This window comes from Zonotrichia albicollis, chromosome 1 (genome assembly GCF_047830755.1).
Source record: "Zonotrichia albicollis isolate bZonAlb1 chromosome 1, bZonAlb1.hap1, whole genome shotgun sequence".
In the NCBI taxonomy this organism is placed as follows: Eukaryota; Metazoa; Chordata; class Aves; order Passeriformes; family Passerellidae; genus Zonotrichia; species Zonotrichia albicollis.
The window spans coordinates 6,630,639-6,652,691 of NC_133819.1; the positions used below are offsets into that span (position 1 = coordinate 6,630,639).

Genomic DNA, 22,053 nt, shown 5'->3' on the forward strand with positions numbered 1-22,053 from the left:
TAAAACACTCTCATTTCTAAAAGGTTTTGAAGTATTTTGTTTTTATGAAAACTGATCCAACTAGGAAACAAATCAGTTTTCTTGTTATGATTGATTCACTGGCCAAATCAATTTGCATAGTCCTTCCTTTAGTACCAGTATCCAAGAGTGGACACTCTTTACATGAGCTCATGGAAAATCCCCTAGAGGTGATGTCTGAAGAGAAAAGGAGCACATTCAATTATATTCCCACATACTGCTTAAAAAAACAGCTCCACTGATAATAATAAAAAAATCAATCTGTCTCTTGCCTTCCATACAAGAGCAAGATGCTGTATCTAACTCAAGGTAATTTTATAGGAATGAAGAAAAATAAAGTACAATTTCCAAGATAAATTTGAAATCTGTTTAGCCTCCTTTCTATTAGGACTACCTAATACATGAAACTGCATTCTTACAGATATTAAAACTCAGTAAATCAGTGTTACATAGACTCTTGCCTTACCCTTGAGGAGGTGCTCAAAAGTAATTAAAGAGTGAAGTCAGAAGAGAACACATGCTTTATCACAGACTAATTTCCAAACCATCTAAGTGTCAGCTAAAGTAAAAGCACCAATATGTCAGAAAAATCTCAAATAACTGTCCTTTTCTATCAGCAACATTTACATGGATGTTAATCACACATTCCCTTCAGAACAGGTTTAGAATAATATTTCACAAATTAACAATGGCAGATTCCACAATTTTGCACGGTGTAAGATGAGTCCCAGTTCCCCATCAGCATTTAAAATGTGCACAACTCTATTGGTCAGGCTGCTGCCCAGAGAAGCACCAGAAGAACATACCTTGGCTGTGCAAAGACATGAGCTGTGGTGGGGGAGGAGGCTGAGGCAGAGGAGCTGGCTGTGGGGCTGCTGGACTCAACACAGCTGTGAACAAATCTTCAACATCCTTCCCTCCCAGCTCTGCAAAAAACACTCTGCATGAGTTGCTGGCATTGTTTGTGAACTGTGTTCCATAAAAGACAAGGAGGGTCAGAACACATACCTGGGATTTTGTACAGTTTGCCAAGAATAGCACCTGGACAAAGCAAAGGCAACACAAGGTAAGTAATCACCAGAGGAAGCAACAAAAGTAATTGTGCAAGCAAGTCCAAATAGATCTGTTACAATACAGGGATGTGTCATTTGGGGGAAAGAAAAAAGAAAAGATGATTTCTACATAAGTTCTGAAGAAGACCAAGATTAAGGACCAAAAAAAAATTACCATCTGTGACCATTTTGTCTAGCTCTGGGCTGAGGATTTCATCTAACTGCTCTTCACTCAGTGACCGTGAGCTCTGGGTGACACTCGGCTGGGGCAGGGAAGAAGGATCGTCAGAGATGGGGCCAATATCCAATCCAGCTGGAGAAGAAAGAATATTAAATTAGACATGAATTGCAAATTTAATTAATATTGAATAAAGAGCATATTTCCTGTTTCCTTCCCCTAGAATTCAGCTGTCAATTAAACCAGGACTTTCTAATATTTGAAAGGTAAGGCAAAAAAAAACACTGATTAGAAAAGGTAAAAAAATCCTTCCCACTCATTACCTCCAGTTTATTGTATTGTTTGAGGAATGTCAATTGAATATAATGCAACTGGAAGAACAGGAAGTAAGACTATCGAGTTTAGGTTCAGCATGGTTTCAAATGTATAGGTTTCAGAATATAGTTCCACTTCAACTATTTTTCTCTTTTTGAAAAGAATCACATCAGTAGTAAACATGGTTCATCCGCATGTACCTTAAGGTTCACTTCAAATATTACACAAAAAATTTACTGAAATGCTGTTGAGGTCTAGCCAGAATAAAACAGTTAGAGAAGTTTCTTTTTCAAAAACAAGTCCTAACTATTATGGGTTACATCAAAGTGACTTGCTGGCACTAAGAAAACAGAACTCACTACATAAATTTGCTAACATCCCTCAAGTCCCTCAATAAATCTCTCAAATGAGAAAAATCTGGGAAAAAATAATTACGTCCTTTAGTATTTAAAATATATTTCTGTAATAATTACCAAATAACCCCAAATTTAAAATAATGAAACATTCCGTTCTACTTGTTGTCAACCTGTCTCTAACATAAAGTGATGAACCATTATCCAGTGAAAACAAAAGGATACTGACTGCTTTAATCATGCTTTTATATACTCACATTGATAAAAATGCTTTTCATTTACACAATATACCATTATGATAAAAACTACACACTACTACGGGAAGTAATATTTACAGTGGCAGCAAGAAAATGCATGGGTTTGTATGATGAAACACAAAAAACTACGGAAGGTTTTCAAAAGCTATAAGCAAAACTTGATGCAGGACTCTTAAAAAGCAGAGTGCAGAGTTCAGAGGTTGTGTTAGACTCAAACACCACAGAGTGGAAAATGAAACATGAATTAGTGACACAGTAAAGGAGAAGCAATTTCTACACATGCACTTCTTTCAGCTAAAACCACTAGGAAAAGAGGGCTACTGCTAACCATGGATCATCCATTGTTTAGATTCTTACCAAATGGGGAGGGTGAGTTCTCAACCTGGAAAGTGCATAAATCAAGACCTACAGGACCCAAACCAGATAAAATGGATGATTACAACACGAAAACAAAAAAAAGTAAAGAAAAAGCTGCATGCTGAAAAAAGCTACGCAGGTATGAGAGACAACGGCAGCTACATTTTATCCTCTCTTAAGCAGCAAAGCAAAGAGCCAAGTAAAAACAAAATGTTGACAAGTTTGGGCATTTTTTTGGTAGAATAAACCAAAATCATTCCAAACCAAGGTATTCTTAAGATATGAAAATTTTATCTGAAATGACCTAGAGCAGAACCTACAGATACAGTACAACAAATACATCTATAATACAGAGGAAAAAATGGGAAACAATAGGGAGAGACCCCATGGACATACATACCTGAATGATCTCCAGACTTTACCAAATCATCAGAAAGTATTCCAAGAATATCATCATCAGTGTTTAAGACCTCAGAAAGATCAGCTAAAGGATCGTCGGTGCTGCCTGTAGAAGATGCAAAGAACAAAATCAACATTTCTGCATCTCTGGTGATGTTCTGGAGCTGCAGCCCCAAACACAGATGGGCTCTAAGGGTCTCCTATGGTCTCCAACTGCACAGGTCCCTGGGGTCAGACTGTGCTGGGCAGCAGCCTCTGCCTGCCAGGACTGAGCCACCTGCACGTGCTTACATTGTTTAGTCTTTTTAGAAGTGATCACATCATGTGAAACAAAGACTGGATGATTCCAGGGGGAAAATAACCCCAAAATCTACTCTGAACTTGCAACCTCTGAGATACAAAGGCCCATGAATGTTTAAGTCAACAAATGGGTTTTATATAGGACAGCTCACAGTAAATCTACAAGGAGTGGGGTTTTTTTAAAGGCAATCAGTTATTTCTTTTACCACCACTCTTTCTTAATACAGAAACGACTGGTTACCACACCCTGATAGGGAAGTGAAATCTAGAGCAAGAAGCAAGAATAAATAAATAGAAATTGAAGATGATACTTTTAAGATCAGAAGAAAACCTGATGGAATGGTAACACCCAGAGACAGAAATGTCATATTTGTTTGCCATCTAGGAAAAAACTGGCCTGGTCTAGCAATAAACTTTTAATATTAAATAATAAATTCTGGATACTATTATCTTCTTCACCTCCAATTCACAAGAGAGGAATTACTCCAAATGGCCCATCTGGTTTTATTAACTAGTTGCTTCGGACTATTACAGATGTGCAACATTTGCAAAAAATGTTTGACAAACAAATAAAAGTTGAGGAAAATATTTTTCAGTAAAACTGCAGACTGTCATGACTACATGAACAATCACTGCCAGAGCAATAAAACATGATGAGATGGCAAATATAAATTTAACAGAAAAAAAAGGATTAATACAAATCATAAAATATATAATGTGGAAAACAAATATATGGCCAGGTGAAGAGGGACCAGAAAGCCAAAGAACACACACATTTCAGACAAATACAGATGTATTTCCCATTGTTACAATCCAACTACCCCAGGAAAAAATACAGCTTAATTCAGAGCCTGGTGCCAAGGATTTACTTCTATCATGAGCTTGCTTTCCAAGCTGCTAAGTTTAACAATGAATTACAAGTGCCTTCTGCTGATTTTCAGAGACAACCCTTTTCCCTTCTTCCATTATCAAGTCAAAATGAAAATTGTATTTCCTCACTTTACTACTTTCATTCTTCACTTATTACCCTTTGCAATGCAGACAAGATGAAACCACCCTAATTAAATCAGGTTTTATATCTGCCACTCAACAAGGTGGATTAATAAGACAGTGCAGACCAGTCCATTTAAATGTAAAAAACAAATACAGCTGCTACTGATACCAGCAAAACCATCTACCAGTGCTTCAAAACCACACCAGTTTGCAGGCATAGTTATTTGTGTACCTGATAAAAAATATTGTTAAATCGAAATCTCTCAAATGAACCTAGTCGTTGGTGTTTGGTGGGTTCCTTTTTTTGGGTTTTTTAGTTTGTTTGCGTTTTTTCAGATAATTGTTTTCCTTCTGACAATTCCATTCAGCTTCTAGTGTGAATATAAATATATTGTGTAAGCAGCTGGGAGGAGCTCAGGTGAAAAGATCTAACATTCAAAGATTCCAAATTTACCACCTGTACCTACAAATTAGCCATAAATAAATCCAGGCTTCAAATTTCAGGGTCTCTAACTGAAGGAAAATTAGGATTCCACAAGGAATGAAGGAAATTAGATTCCACAGTGGCCTTCATATAAGATAAGCTGGAAAAATCATCCTGCTTTCAAAATGGAGTTTGTTAAGTCTATAAAAAGAGTTGAGTGTTGGTGACAGCAGAGGGATAGTCTATAATCTATGAAACTCACACAAGACATCTAATCTAAAGCATGTTTTTACTTTTTTTTCTTTTATTTTTTCCTTGTTTTAATTTCATGTGTGTTAAATATTATCTTGGAAACAACGAAATCACTTGAGTCAGCTGCTTCAGATCACAATCAATAGCTGGTTGACATCTGCTGCCAAACAAACAGCTCAATAGTGCTCATTAATTTGACTCTTTTCAGAATGGAGATGAAAGCCAAGACAAAGCAAAAAGGAAAATAATTTGCTTGTAATGCTGGATCTCTAAGAGAGTACAGTTCTAATGCTTTCTTGTGAGCCTGATCCCTCAAATGCAGCTATTTATTATTTATGAAGTTCTAAAATCATAAAGATGCCTCTCCCAAGGCTGCAGCCATCCCAAGATGTTTAATCACACAGTAACATTTGTAGTCATAAAATGTCCCAGCAGCACCTGAATCAGTTACAGAGACTCAGACAACTCCTCTCCTTTTGTCTAGGAACAATTTCTCTAGCATTCTCTGGAGGCCTCACTTGAACAGATGACTTTTTCAGTACTTCCAGAAAAAATACACTGAATTTAAGCTATTTCAAACTAAAGGAAAGGTCACAATACCAGAGCCTTCACAGCACATACCTCACCAAGTGGCTTCCTTTTCATCAGGGACACACAGGTCAGGCAACTCAAGAGAGAGGCAGACAGTCCTCAGAATGCAACAGATCTAAAGCAACACCTCCAACTTCCCCCATGAACCTGTGAGCAAACCTTTGCACTCTGTTTCAGCACTGGGAAGTGATTTAAGGGTTGGTACCATGCAGAACAGAGTGCACAGAGTGCCACATGTTATAAAAACATAGGAAAAGTGAGTTTCTAACTGAAAATAAAACCAGCAACCTCTCAGACAAAATGCAGGGCTGGGAGCCTAAAGCCCACTAGAAATTAACAGTAAAAACAAAGGATTCCCAAATCCCTCTTCTGTCCAGCTCTGCCAATTCCCATCACCACTGCAATCCTGGCTAGAGAAAGGTCCAGCTACCCTTAACTATGGTGTGAGAACAAATAAATGCCAGAACATGTCCCTGAAATGCACTGTCAGCTCAGGGGCAGCCTGAACATCACAGCCTCAACATCCAGCTGGGCACCTGCTGGAAAGCAGAGCAGGGTCACTGCTTTAGATGCTTAAGAGCTCTGTGAAAGATGAACAAACATATCCAACCCTTCATCCTGGGATTATACAAGTGCAGTTTCCAAGAGAAGAACATTTTCCTTGTGGAAAAGACCTGTGCAATTAAGGAAGGAATCTCACAGGAGTCAGCAATCCTGAGGGAAGTGGCAGTGTAGGAAAACATCACAGCTGGTAACAACACAGACCTGCAGCCCCCCAGTGCAGGGAACAAACAGCTCACAGCCAGGTCTGTATGGAAATGATGAAAACACCACAGCCCTGGGACACTGCTCTCATCTGCAGCTCCTCTGCAGCTCCAGCCAGAAGGGAGCTCAGCAATTAGCCAGTGAACCTCTCACACAGGAGGATGCTGTTGTGGAAATCACTGTGGCCCAGAAAGTCACAGGCACAGAATTCCCAACTGCACTGGAACTGATCAATACCGGCAGGGGACTTCACCCACTGGTGCCCCACCTACACCAACAGCTCCAGCTGGACACAATTCTGGCTGGAAATCTGCACAGCTGCAAGAGAACTGAGAAAGACAATTGAGCTGAGAACATTCCTATGGCCAGAAAGACTTTGAGTGTCTCACATGTCAAAGGGCAAGGACAGTAGGATATCCACTAAAGCCATTGCTGGTGATTTATTTATTAATAGCCACCTTTTTATTATTTATTTTTTAATAAAAAGAAGATGAAACTACAAAGTTCGACAACTCTGCTTTTTTATGAAAACTTTCAGACTTTGGAAAAACAGACCATTAAATTAACATCAACTTCATGAATTTCTAAAGCCCTGTACTACCCTAAGACATGAACACATTAGTGACTTCAAGCTTGCAGCTGGATAGGGCCAGGAAAGACCTCTGAAGTTGAATTTCTCTGGCTTCAAAAGAAAGCCAGGGTGGAAAAAAGTCATAGCGAGCTTATCTTCTTGTAGTGCTGGAACTAAGGAAATACAGACTTTGCAACACTTCATTTCCAGCAGCTTCACCTTAAGGGAAGTCACTTTTTTGCATTCTCCATTACTCACAACTTCAACCATAGAACAATCAATGTTTAATTATAATACAGCCTTTTGCTTTTCATTTAGCAGATTTTCACTAAGTAACAATCCCAAATAGGTGACCTTTCTTCAAATGACTCTCTGGACAGTGGGAACTGTGACAGTGTGTGCAAACAGCTATAGATGGAAAACCATTGGGGATCAGCTGAAACACAAGCCATAAATTAATTCATGTACAAAAGAAATAGTAGCAGTTTCTTAAAATAAAGACATCTCCAGCTAACAGCATATACTTACCACAAGACAGAGAAAAAATAATTTGAAGTAGACAGCAAGGTTTTAATTGCTCTTTTGTGTGAGGCTGCTCTTTCAGCAGCACTTTACAACCCTCTGGCTATTTGCAAAACTCTCAGCAGAACCTTCAGTAAGGTTCTGCAATAGCAGAAGCAAAAGATTGCCTAGGGGCTACAAACTGTACCTGGAAAGGGCACTCATGTTCAGAAAGGACATGGTGAAACAAAAATTCCAAGAAGACTGGCAACCTAAAATAATCTAAAACAGTAAAGATGGATGATATTCATCCAACTAGTATTCACCAAACTACTAAAAATATCTTTTAATGAGAGTGTCTATGTTTTCTTCTATAATGAACTGTATGCTTTTTCCTACACAGAGCCAATTTTCATGGATTTTATAGCCATGGATATTACAGTCAAGATGTTGCAGATTTGCTTTAAGTGCCAATTGTTGTGTCATCCACTGCTCTCTCTGAAACAGCTGGAGCCCTTGAGAAGAATATCACTAAATATCAGTGTTAGTTAACCTCACAAGGACAGTTCATATATAGAATGCTGAGAAATACAGCAGAAAACCATGGGAGGAAAGAAGAAAATTGAGTGGAAATGCCCCAGTCATCAGAATAAAATCAAACTACTGAATAATCACTAAGTTCAGGTTTGCATACCTTGAGGTCCCAGTTTTGCCTGAGCTGGAGTGGAGGTGGAGCTAAGAAGAGGGTCAGATGAAGGATCCAGGAAATTGGTGGCCAAGTTTGTTTTACATGAAAGTGGAAGCGACTCTTCAGGTAAATTATCCAGGCTCATCTTGTTCTGTCTACTGGTATCCAGTAAGTCTTTCCCAAAAAAAGCTTCCTGCAAAGAAGACAAAATGATTTAATGTAGGAAGAACACTGTATTGACTGAAAAAATCTCAGTAAATGACACAGTTAAAATTAAAAGCCAAGGATTAGTAAGAATATAAAAGCACAGTCTCAGTCTCACAAACATTTCAGTAGGGCAATATCTATTGCAGGAGATATGAGGAGTGCTACAGTAGCTACAACTTACCTGAGGAAGCTACATTACCAAAGTTTTAGGATTAAATTAAGGCCTTAAAATTATACAGAAAAACATTAGCTTTCTTACACATATGTAGCACAGACAGTGTATCAATATAGTGCTATTACCTATCAAAATTTGTTTATTATTTAAAATATTTCTCCTTCAACAAACAGGAGAGCTGAAGAAGGGGCACATTACTGGGCAACTTGATGTAGAACCTTGGTTCTATTTTGAGAATCACCACACACTGCATTTCACAAAATCATCCTCATGTATAACTGCAATAACAAAACACTTGAAGATGTTTAACTTACATTATAAAAGTGGCTTTTAAAATATTATGTAACAGCTATCACTCACCTAAGCCTGAATACTCAGTAATTTCCCAACCTGTATTCATTATATAACATGTTGGGACATGTTCCAATGTTGTCTTTAAAATCTTGATTTAGGATACAGTTCTCAAAATAAATCTAAATATAGATTTTTTTTTCAGCAGCAATTACTGTAATACTAATGAAGAATCTAAGAAATATTCTATGTTTTACAGGAGTAAAACAAGCATTAAAAATATATATCCTTATTAGTCCAAAGGAAACGTTGTTAAAGTATTTATTTTCCAAGTCATTTCCCCACTTAAGAAATATTATTTTTAAAAGAGAAAATGTTCTGCCTCTCTGTTAATTCTCTGCTTTCAATCCCAATACAGTTAATGCCATGAAGTTTGGTGAACATCTACAAGACAATGAGAGCTGAAATTTGGAAAGTTTCCTTCACCATGAAGAAACTGGCTGAGAAGAAGAATAAGCCAAGTTTTATATTATATTTTATATATTTATATATTTATATATATATATATATATATATATATATATATATATATATAAACCAGCCAGTTTGTAATATCCTGATTATTATCCCCAACTGCTGCCTCTTACCTGCCAGGGACATCATGAAATCAAAGGGAGGGAAGAGCAGACATTATTGTGGTAGGGAGATGCAGGGCATATAAATCCATAAAACTGTAGGAAATAAGTTTCCCTTATCAAATCATGTTCTATAATCCTCAAAAAGTAAAGTGAGAAGCTGAGGAAGTGGCCTGATCAGGCTAAGACATTCTACAGGGCTGAATGTGGAAATACCATGTGGCAGTTCAGAGAGCAAAAGAATAATTTTTCCAAACTATCTGATCTCTCAGAACAGGGAGAGATCCAAATACATTGAGAAGGATTCCCCAGAATCCTGGAGATTCAACATAATACACAGTTTCCTGTACAAGCTTATGAATGTTCTTTACAGAAAACCCATTTCATTTAAATCCTAATTTTGGAATCAGAAAAAAAAACATTATTGGTTTAAATGAACTATGAAACAACACATGAAGAGTAGGCTTTTAAACAGATTTACAACACAAGGAGCAGACCACCAGCTTTACCTGCAGGTAGGCAGGAAAGGTTTCTTCGAGTTTATTTTTCTTTTTCCTGTAACGCTTTTTGATTTTCTCAGTGCTTTCAGAAGCTGGGGTAGACTCCTCAACTGGAGTGTCTGGCAGCTGCTCTGTCCAACCTACAAAGGAACACCAGGGCACAAGTAAATAAAGCACTCAGTATTTGGCTCCACAGGTACAGTGGCAGCACATCTGGCCACCTCTGGGTGTGTGGGTTACTGCACATCCCTCCAGATGCATTCCAAAAGGGATTTTATCCAGCTGTGAACTGCCCTGAGCACCCAGGCTCTGGCAGCAGGAAATGCCAGATGTGACACCAGCCACAACACTGCTGTACCTCCCAGGGACACACAGACCTTTAACTTCTGCAGGCAAGCTAAGAATTTGCCAATTTGACAGAAATTAGAGGTGCCATTCAACCAGGTATTTAAAACGACAATTCCACTCAAGAAGTATCTCCAGTGTCATCAATGCTGAGTTACACATTAACCACCTTTCATTTCATACACTATTTTTTCCTCAAATTAGAAGCAAAAAACGTATTTTTTTTAAATCTGAGAAAGAACTATCATATCAATAATGAACACCCTAGAAAAAGAAATCTATAAAGAAGCCCTTCAAGAAAAATTACACATTTATTCAGCTGTCATATTTCAAAGTGGCACTGCTTTTTCTAATAAACACAAAAGCACACAGTGCTCATCAATCATTCAGTATTTTATTACAACAGAGCAAGAAAAACACTGCAGGTAATGTAGAACTTTTTAAGTCCTGCTACTTCTGTCTTGCCAAAGCAAATTACATGAAGTTAAGGACTCTGGCAAGTTATTTAAGAAACTGAATTATCATGATAATAAAATCAGCTCTGCTTTGTAGTGCAGTGATCTCCTGCAGGATATCCAGAGGACCATGAGTGGAATGAGGTTCACCAGCACTGACCTCTGCACTGAGAGGGAGGCTTTACAGAGAAAAGGAGTGGATGTGACAAGGGTGCAAAAAATCCTGGTAAAGCTGATGAGAACTGGCCACTGAAGAGCAGGCTCCTGGCAAGCTGATTTTTATTTTTCTCAACTAGCAATTGTGCCTGAGCACAAAAAGAAACTCCAACTTTCAACTGAAGAATACTTGTTTAAGAATAGTCCTTTTTAACAACATGCATTGTAGTGTTACCCAGAATGGGGAATTAGCTTTTTAGCCAATTTTAACAAAAAGTTTTACTTAAAGGAGCAGACAAATAAAAATATCTAACACAAGATTTTCAGCACAACCTGAAATAAGGCAATATGCTACACTGAAATATTATTTACAAAGCAGAAACACAGCTGTAACACTAATATTGAAGAGAATGCAAACACTATACCAAGATTGGGAACTTAATCAGAATATCTGGCCGCACTGATAAAAGAAATGTTTATTGGCTTTATGAAGTAGTTTTACAAATACGAGCACAGACAACGCTTGAATGTTAGATTTTAATAACACTGTCTCGATGCTGTAGCAAAGATCCAGTCCCCACCATGTTGTACAATCTACAGCAAGAGACTGATCTGGCTCTATAAAGGGTAAAAAACCAATATCTAAACAGAAAGGAGTGACAGGAGAAATCTCAGGCCAGGGTCTTTAACTGGAGTGGTATCAGCCATCCTTCAGAAGCAGCTGCCTCCTTCTACCTGACTTACCAGGGAACAGGCTCTGAACTAAACATATTCCACATCTCCCCTGAATGATACCTCAACACCCTCTAGATTAGTGTGAGCAACTTCAGATGGATGGAATAATTTAGTCTAATCACACACAGCAAGAAAGAGAAAAAGGCCCAGGAATAAAATCTGACTTCTTGTTAGGTGCCCAATCTACTGAGAACAGCAGTGTCAGAGGCATGAAAATGGCTCTGCCATGGGAAAAGGCACCCAACAAAGTCAAGGATTCTTCAGCCCTGGAAAAGGCAACACTGATGGGGAAATATGATACACATCTAGAAAATATTTCTAGAATGAATGATTTTTTAAAATAATCTTTCATAACATTAAACATGAAGACAGCTTATGAAACTCTCAGGTATCTGGCTTAAAATAAAAAGGAATTATTTCTTCATACAACAATAACATATCACTAAACTCTCTAATAAAGGATTTCCCAGAGCATGAACAGATTTATAAAAATTGATTAGAGACACTCTTGGAATATGAAACACTGCTGAGTATTAAAACTGATGGTCCAGAAGACACCCCTGGACCAGGGCTACATCTGGAGAAAGAGGATTGCTCTAAATCTAACACAGTAATAATAGTAATAATAATAATAATTCTCATTATTTATCTCCTACAACAGCCTGCAATTCATTGTTTCAGTTTCTTTGTACATAATGGGCTCTGTTGAAATTCTGCTATGCAGAAATGGTTATTTTCAGTTGAATTCATAAAGCCATCATGACAAACATACATGAGCTGTTCATGAGCTGTATTGCTTTTACTGCATAAAGCATGAACAAACATTTAACACCAAATTCCTGCACTTACCTTCATCTCTGCCAGGCAACTGTTCAGAAACAGATCCAGAAGAATCTTTCCTGGAGAGAGATCTTTTTGTCTTCCCCTGCCCCGTACGACTTCTCTGACGTACCATAAATCCACCAATACCTGAACAAGGAAGTAAAAATTCAATGTATGGAATAAAAACTGTGTTTCATAGCACAAATGAGAGCCAGGATTACTCTGCAGGTCAAGGAGACTGCTGCATCTAGACGTCTAAGAATGAATCTGAGATACTTGATGAGTTTTCATTTCAAATTTTATGAGACATTTATGAATTTTTATGTCGAAGTGGGTACACATGTAATGAAAAATGATCAGAATTTCAGGACTGTAGAACATCCACAAGAAGCTCAAATCACCAAACCTGGCAACTTTTCAGATGTTGGCTTTCCCCTCTCTTGGGGCAAACTGATGAGCTGCTGGAATTAGCTGTCAATCTACCAAATGAAAGCTATTAAAGAACCTCAAAGGATCACAAAAAATCCTCTGCAAATAGCTCTAGAGAGCCCACCACTCCAAATGATGCTACCAGAGAAGGACATATCCCAAATAAAAAGATAATTAATCAACCTCATAGTGGCCTGAAACTCCTGAATCCTTCACTAGAGACTGACTGCAGAGTTCCTATCTTTGCAGTTGGTGTGTATCGATCTAAATGTATCAGATACAGATCTGTTTCATTTTTCAGGGGAATTGTTGGCTGCAGAAAACTAATGGACAACTAATGGATGTATTCTACATGTATACAGCTCAACTGTTTGTGCACCCAAGACATACAGTTAATTAATTCAGTCAGGATAATTAAGAGTCAACTGCACAAAGAAATTAAAATAAATGAATTCATCCAGTAACTGAATTCATTAAAATTCACCTGTCAGAAGTAATCTGAGAATACAAAATAACTGCAAAAAGTTGTCTGAAGTTCAGATATTGCCATATATATATACACACTTATAAAAACTCTCCTTCAACAATTATAGAAACACAGCACAATTTCCTATCAAGTTAAGAATCAATAAGGCACAGATCTGAACTACTACAAGTAACTGAGAAGCACCCTAAAAACAAGTGCACTGTTGACCAGCAACCTTTGGAAAAGTGTTTTGACAAAGAAGAAAAAAGGAAACTTTAAACAGAACAGGGGGAAAATCTACAGTCAACAATAAGCAATAGAATACTTCAGAATTGCATGGTGTTTTCTATTTTTTTTTTTATTTTGTAATTCTACAGAAAGAAATGAGCAATGGACACACAATGATCTAAGTTACTTTATCCTACCAGGTCTGTATGGTTTTCGCTTCCTTTTTTTAATCCCATCAGCTCCTTCAGCCACTTTGGTATCATCATCCACAGCTTCCCGTTCTGGGCTGGAATCTGATTTTCCATCACAATCCATAAGGTCACCTTCTGCAGAAGAGAGGCAATGGTAACTTTAACTGGAAAAGCCAAACAAAATGATTTTTTCCAAAATTTCCACATCTGACTGTTTTATGAGAAACTGGCTGAGAATGACAGATTTTTCAAAAAGGTGACAGATAATCATAAGCCCTGGACATTTTTGGGAAACTCATACTAACTATACACACATTTCCTATGAGATGATGTTCAGACAAAATCAGGAAATAAATGCTGTAATTAATATTTATAAATCAGAGAAAGTTTTGGTACCTCCTTTGGAAGCTTGTGCTAAGTATCTGAGCAATCTCTAGCTGTTCCATCAAGGACCCCGTTTTACAAAGATAAATTTCCTTTTCTTCACTGTCCTCCTCAGTTTTCTTTGACAGGGCTTTTTTTTAATTGAGAAGACACTCAAAAACTGCAGCCTGCACTTGGAAAGCAAAATGTAATGACTTCTAGTGTAGTGGGCTCATGACTTGAAGCTGTGACTGACTGAAAGCAGACTGATCCATGAAGAGGAATTTGATTTATATAATACAAAATTCAGCCCAAAGGAATTACTCAGCCTTGAAGATGAAGACTATAATTCAAAGTTAAAGTTTATATTCTGTGGGAAAGCAGGAGAGAAACAGATGTAAAGTATGTTGACATTAAAAAGCCTTTGGTGTTGAAGAGAGAGGGAACGAATTCTTCTTGATATCCCCAAAAAGACCTTGCATCTTCATTTTATCATAAACCTTCTGAAATGTTAAATATGCTCTCACTCCTGAAAAGATACTGGAATTCTCATGTTCTGCTTTGGATATAGGTGTACAATTCTAGATGGAGTAAAACCCCATGCAGTTGTAGGAGGGAGAAATACTGTTACAACAGAGCTGGACTCTTCAACACCACTTTTGCTGTAGCAGAACTGCAACCCTCACTCTTGCACAGGCCAGGTCATGGCCCAGACTCTCCCACTGATAAAGACCTCACTGAGCTCCACCAACAAAGCCAGTGCCTGGCAAAGGCCACCAGGCTGAAGCTCCCAAAGCAAGCTCAACTTTCAAGTGGACTCTAAAATGTAGAAGACCCAGTGAAATCTGAACCTGATGCAAGCCTACAGACAAGAGCGTAACAAAATTCCATGAGCTCACTTTTCTCAGATAAAGCCTCTTTTTTCCATCTGAACATCAAGACTCAAAGTAAGGGTCTTCTCCTTTTTCCCTGGTATTACCACACTGTGTTACTCCAACCAAAGCCATGCTATATTCATGCTGATGCTCATACAAAAATTCCACATGTTTGGAGATAGACACTGATCCTCTCTCCAGAGTAGAGCCCTACACACCCAGAGCTTCAAGGAAATCCAACCTATCTCCATGTACTCACTGTGCTGTTCCCATCACACATATGAATGTGCTTTATCTCTCAAAAAGGCAACAAAAGGTGATCAGAACTGAAATTGAAGTTGTGCATGCTCTGGCTCTCCCTTTCATACCCTGCTATCACATCTATATATCCTGTTATCTACCTGTGAAGACCTACCACTTATAGATGCCAACAAGCAGATAAAGAAGTCAGAAAAGTCATGTAGAAAACAGGCACACATTTTTAAAAGTAAAGATTATTAACCACTGAAGGAGAACAAGGGAAGTGACTAGCTGCCTCCAAATTCAAAAGCATTTTTTGCTGTCAAAAACCCAGCTGATGGAGAATATGAAAATATGAGATGAAATTTCAGAGTCCATGTAATGCTAGGATGATGTACCAAACCCTGTGAATACTGAAAGACATGAAAGAAAAACAAACTGTTTAAAAGGTTATAAAGAAATAAAAGGAAGCTATTTTTAGTAAAGAATAGTTCTAGTCAACAACAGAGGGTAAGAATGCACTCATCAAAGAACAGGAACACTTCTATCAACAAGCTAACACTGAAACTTCACTGGTGGCTGAAGTACCCAGCTTCTTATGACATTTAACCTGATTAACCAGGCAGTGTTGCAGTACAGAATTGTGGGGAGGTGGGGTGCCTGTGTGCCTCAGTTCCTCTCCAGAGACACCTACATGACAAGGCAGTGACTTTCTCAGCTGCCACTGGAAGGAGCCTTTGTCTCAGGCCATGGGTTAACCCCTGCTGTGCCATCACCCTCCTCAGCATGAACAGGCAGACCATGGCAAGGACAATGGTGCTGCACCGTGACAGTGTTAGCCCAGACCACTGACTCCTACCTTACTTCTTTCAGAAACGAGAAATACTCTCAGCAAAGAACTAATCCACTTTCCCACTTGATTCTAGTACCAGCCTCTCAGTGATACAGATGTTGCTTTGCTGAGCCAATACTTTCAAACAGTTTGCAGTGAATTTGAGTACACCTGTACTCTGTGAGTGTGCAATGTTTTCCACAGGCAAGCCAAAGATTAGACAAAAAAATCATCTCCTATTTCCAGTGCTGGCAGCCCTAGAAAGGTGAGTTTCCTACAGGATGGATGACCCATAAACAGAACAACAAGGAAAATTCCTGAAATGGACAACAATGAGCTGTGACTACTGTTCAAGAAATTTCCATAAAACATTCTGTACAGAACACAGGAGTATCAGTGTAATAAAAACTCCCAGGGATATTTGCAATACACACAGGTACTGCAACACTCCAAGCTACAAGACATGCCAAAAGTAGACTGCTACCTCTACTGTCATCCATCTCCCCATCTCTTGAGTGCTCTGACTGGGCATCTGGGGGTGTCTGAAGCACAGCCACACTGTTCTGATTTATAATCTTCAGTTTAAGCTTTGGTTTCGTCCGTTTTCTTCTCGGTACTGTAACAGTGAGGCTCTGTAACTGAGACATGCCGGATTCTGTCAAGCAGACTCCATCCTGGGTGTATGTCTTCGGTGGGTCTATAAAAGTTGAATGAATCATAACAGCAATATAAAACTCTTTTAATTTACAAGTCTTTGATTTTTTAGGAATAGCACTTACAAGAGTTAATAATCCACAAGTATGGAGCTGACCCGTGAATGAAGAAATTGGAATAAATAAACCAGAGATATCAGACACTGTCTTACACATTACAATTACAGCTTTATGATTTAGAGTCTGATGTCAAATCCAGCAACAATCCATTACATTGCTATGAAACAACTTATATCAAGTACTCATTAGAAAGAACAATTTGATTATGGAAATTGGTGCCTTGCAAGGTATTTCTGTATTACTGGCACCCACAGAAAACTGTGCAAGTCATACTTTGGGTCCTTGTGTTGATTGTCAGCCAAGGCCCCCATCCAGTTCTCAGCACTTTACCTTCATCTTATTCATAACCTTAAGTCTCCAAGAACTCCTGGTAACTCAGAGAAGTTATCAGCCCTATTTCATAGGCAGACAAAAAACCAAAGTTGTATCAAGTGAGCTGCTCAAGATCAAAAATGAAATTGTGGGTAGAACCAAGACCTGCAAGACTGTTTCTTCCTCAAGCTGTTAAATGACAACTGAGTCCACTGATAAGCTCTAATATTCTTTAATTCACCATGCAGAAAGGCCCTGCCCCCTGTGCTGAGGCCCTGCAAATGGAAGCTTGGGAACTTTCAGGGAATTGCCAAATAATGAAGAGGCTGCAATGATGCTTCAGCTCTCTGGAGCCAATTACATCATAATTTGGTAACACAACTTTTGAAAACAGACAAATATAATAACATTTGTTCCATTTAACCAAAAACATTTCCTCATGTAACATCTGACAATACAGCTGGTTCTGAACAAATTCTTCCCACTTGACTGCCTTCTTACACTGAACTTGAAAGGTGTGTGTTTCAAAAACATCTCACACTCTTTTTCTGATTGAATATTTGAGGGGAGAACCTTCTCTGAGGCGTCAAATAGTAAAAAAAAACCAAAAAACTCTGATGTGATGGAAGCTGTCCTAACATGATGGAAGCTGCTGGGTAAAGACTGACTTGGGAGTAGGCTTGTCAGGATTATAGATTCCTAGCACAAACCAGACAAATACAGAAAAGCTGCATCCTCCTAACATCTCAAGCTTGTAAACATTTGTGTACATTTGACTCAGCCACACTGTGTTATCACCACTGATATTAAGGCAAGCAGCTAAGACTGTAGGATCAAAGCATAATTTAAAGTAATTATTACAGTGCAGGTAAGGCAGGCAAGAGAAAAGAAAGAAGAGAGAATGAGGAAAAAAAATGGAAAGCATGCTGTGGTAACTGAAGGATAGTTAATGCTGTGTGTTACAAAACCACAGGAAAAGGAACTTTTGTCTCATGTAAAAATATACCCTTAGAATATTCTAAATGATCAGATATTAAGCATTTCCATTCTTTACCTAGTTCTTTTGATTTTGAAATAATCTGAGCTCCAACTGATGAATCACAACAGTCCAAAGAAGGCACTGAAAAATATAAGGAAAATAATTTCAACTTTTAAAAATGGTGACTTGATTTAAATTGAAACTATCAATTTTCCTTGAAGCAGTTCCATTAAACTCCCTAATTTATACTGTTGGCAATCATTTACTTGCACCTATAAAATAAAGTGCTTTTCAGTATCACAGATGTGACTACAAAAGAAGCCTGATAGAAACTAAAGTTCTCCAATTTCCTAAAGCCAAGAATGGCATTGGAATAGTACTGAAATCAATGCGAAATTATCTCTTTCTACTGGACCAAGGGCAAATGAATACAGTGGGTCTTTTGGGTTGGAAAGCAACCTGTACACTAGTCATGATGTTCAGGTTTTGCTGCCCTAATCATTAAAAATGTGAGGGTTTTGTGAAGTGAGTATTGATCAGCATTTCCCCAAGGAGGGGCTTTGCACACAAGACTCTCACTGTGTCTGTGCTGTGCTCTTACACAGCACTTGGACAAGGCTGAGGTATTGAGAACAGATAACAGAACCTGTTGGAAGTTAGATAGGGTAATTCTTATTCCAGGTAAGAGTACTGAAAATGGAAAGCAGAAACTCAAAAACTACACCTTGTGTGCTACAGGGCAGCAGTGGAAAGGTGTGACTGATAAAACAATAATCCAAATGTCCTGCAACACAAGGCTACTTCTGCAGTGGGCAGAAATGCTCTTTCCTTTTGCCTTAACTCATAACTGCAACCAGGCTTCACTCACCTATGATGTGTACACTAAATATTAGTAGTGACTTCACAGAGATTACACAGAGCGAGCAGTAAAGGGAAAATTAGGAGCTCCTATCTTGCAAACACTGAACTAGAATCAGAAAACCTGTTAGTCAGGCACAGTCAGCATTACCACAGAGACAAGTTTATCCACACTTTTTTCCTTGGCCTAGAAATCTTACTCATGCTGAATTTAGGACTCAAGATAACATCTGGAGTATTTCCTTTGTGCCTGTCACACAAGCTGAGACCCCTGAGGCAGAGAACTGTGGGGGCTCTGTGTCACATCAACCATGGCAGTGTGCTGCTGTTCCCACCTCACAACACACCATGGGAGCCAGGACAAGATGAGGAAAAGCACAAGAGCTTCCAAGTAACACTTAAAATGAGTATGAAACATACTGGATGCTTTCTAGCATATAAACAAATATAAAGAAAATGCAAGTCTGCCTTCAAAAACTACAGTGCTTTGAGAATTTTATGCAATGTGCAACTAATGCAGAGGGTATAACCTACAGAAAACCAGTATTTTCATGCAATTAGTAAACAAAAGAAGCCTATGAGAGCTACTGAAAACTGAACTCAACGGTGCAGAGAAAGACAAGGAAGAAAATAAATTGAAAATGACATTTTGAAAGAGACATAAAGCCAGAAAGAAACAAAAACGGGACAAGCTGCAAAAAGGAAGATACTCAAAACACTGAATTAAAAAAAAACAGAATAGAGGCAGACTGCAAGAACTATTCAAAGTGGAATAAGACATCATCTGTTCATTTAATTTCTTATAATTTACAAGATGGTTTTAAGAATGAAGTAGCAATTACTGAATTGGAATCTAAGGTAAACAAGAAAATCAGAAAGACAGCTGTGAACAGAAATTTGAAATCCTTAATTTAAAAGTCAAACAACAGAGAGATCATCTCATCCAGGTCAGACTGAACAATTTTAGCTCTGGAGACTGAACAGAGTTGAAAGGCTCCAATAAACAAGCTGATAGTGACAGAGGTGAGGCCTTCAGAGAACCACTCACAAAAACTGCACGAACAAACAGTGTTTGAAGACAGTATCAAACAGACTTCCAGAAAAGGAGCTAATTAGGGTGCAGATTAAGGATTACAATCAATAAAATGGATAGCAGAAAAGCATAGTACTGTTAGAGAAACCCTACCTAAAAAGAAAAAAAAAAAGGAAAAATAGTGCTTTCTGAGGCATTCAGCTGAAGTTTAACCAAAATTGTTAAACTTATCTGCAAAAGGGTTTAAATATGCTGAACATTGTACAGCATTTAGTTGCCTCAGCTGAAAGCAAATAATTGCAGAGAATACAATGATGAGAAAAAAAAGGGGAGTTCATTTTTAAGGCTGTTATAGAAAAGAAGAACTCTATGAAAAAAATGCAACCAGCAAATGAGATAGAGTGGAATGGCTGATGTAGAATACAGCACTAACAGAGGACTCTTTATTGCATGCCTGCATAGCTGTGTCAATGACACAGGGATTTTTTCTGGTAAATGCAGTAACACAAGAACATTAGAGCTGACATAGTAAATGTGCTAAATAATAAAAAAAATGAAAAGTTAATTTTTTAACACACAGTATTATGTTGGGTTTGTATCTTGTAAAGTACATAGAATTAAATTTCAGAACAAAGAAAAACTGACATCAGTTTAATGAAAATGATACAACAGAGACTGCCAGCCACAATGTGTCTCACTGGCAGTATCAGGTACCCCTGGACAGGGGGAAGTGATACCAAATCCTCACTGCCTCCATGAACATGTTCACTGGAGCCCCCGGAGGAAAAACTGCACAGGCAGCTGCAGAAACTGCACCCAGATCAGTTCTAACTCTTACAGAAAACCAGGCAGAGCTCTGCATCCTGCAGAGGAACAAAAACAGCACCAGAGGAGGAGGAAGCTGGGGTCTGGATGGAGACAGGATGGGGTAAGTGAGGAGGGATGAAATTTGCAGATGGGGCATGTGACATGCAAGGGCAAATGACACAAAGGCAGAACTGCTGAGGAGATGGTCAAGAACTGTTCAGGAGCTGATGTGGGTGAGAGACACAAACCCCTCCTGAGTGTGCAGGAATTACAGCACAGGGGAAAAGCTGCTGCTACCTAATGCACCTGCCTAGAATCTAGTCAGGAGAATTTCTAAATTTCTCTACAGGACACAGCAATATGCTGGGGGACATTTTTTATAACTTGAGACAGTACTAAAAGGAACCTGATAAAATAGTGATCAGTGATGATTATTTCACAATAACCTAATAATGAAGGTTTCTGGTACACTACACTGGAGCAAATCTTACACCATTCTGGCTTTTGATACTTATGTGTGTTCAAGAATAAAACCAGTATCTTTTATTTCTGTTTCCTGAAGAAGATGACTTTTTAAGAATTTCAAGTATGATGAGATAGGGAAGAGCTCTTACAAATTTTAAAAAGTTTCTACTTCCTGAAGAAAGAGAAATGAAATCTCATTCTCAATACCTACACACAAGAACCAGTTACTCTTCACCAAGGGTACACCTGCAATGTTTTGTTTCTTTATTAGGTCAGGGGCTCTTGTTTCTTCTAGAAAGAAAGTGGTTAAAAACCCTGTAACAATACTTGCAACACACCTATGACACATCAAATGGAAAGGGCAAGAACAATCCCAGTAAGAATCCCACAATATGATACATTTTTAGATGCTTTCTACTCTAAGTAACATTTATTTCCCTAAGTTTATCAAACACTAATTCTTTTCACTTTGAAAGAAAAAATTACAGAAATTTTCAAGAGAAGTTTTAAAAGAATTCATAAAAGACTGAAACATTTCATATAGAAGAACATGCATCTATCAACATGCAACAAAGGACATATTCAGACATGCAACTGTGCAAATTTACATGTGTTAGAGATGTTTTAATACTGAGTCAAAACAGGAAATAAGCTGAAAAACTTGTCTTAGAAAAAAAGGTAAAAAAAACCTGCAAAGAAAACTTGGGAACTCCCAGAGGATTGGTTCCTATTCCTCGAAATCCAAACCTAAGCAACACAACTACACAGAGGTGTGCAGGAAGGACTAACTCAGGGGCCAGCTTCTGCCTGGAAGTGAAACACCTCTTGTGAAGCTGTTCCACCTCACATATAATGGACTTCAATTAT

The 22,053-nt window shown here is 38.2% G+C and overlaps 1 protein-coding gene across 9 annotated transcripts in view; it reads right to left on the reverse strand.

Annotated features, from left to right (window-relative positions):
* KMT2C (lysine methyltransferase 2C) overlaps positions 1–22,053 on the reverse strand; it is a 186,837-nt gene that overhangs the window by 36,267 nt on the left and 128,517 nt on the right. For 5 of the 9 annotated variants that reach the window (XM_014269160.3, XM_026796590.2, XM_026796576.2 and 2 more), the window contains 11 exons: positions 18,099–18,164; positions 16,444–16,656; positions 13,656–13,784; positions 12,363–12,482; positions 9,832–9,962; positions 8,021–8,207; positions 2,931–3,035; positions 2,531–2,578; positions 1,246–1,383; positions 1,027–1,059; positions 825–944 (listed from right to left, as the gene is read on the reverse strand). In XM_014269160.3, the coding sequence (XP_014124635.2) occupies positions 825–944; positions 1,027–1,059; positions 1,246–1,383; positions 2,531–2,578; positions 2,931–3,035; positions 8,021–8,207; positions 9,832–9,962; positions 12,363–12,482; positions 13,656–13,784; positions 16,444–16,656; positions 18,099–18,164 (1,290 nt within the window). The remainder of the gene's footprint in view (positions 1–824; positions 945–1,026; positions 1,060–1,245; positions 1,384–2,530; positions 2,579–2,930; positions 3,036–8,020; positions 8,208–9,831; positions 9,963–12,362; positions 12,483–13,655; positions 13,785–16,443; positions 16,657–18,098; positions 18,165–22,053) is intronic. The other 4 variants (XM_026796585.2, XM_026796593.2, XM_026796582.2 and 1 more) reach the window with 4 other exon arrangements.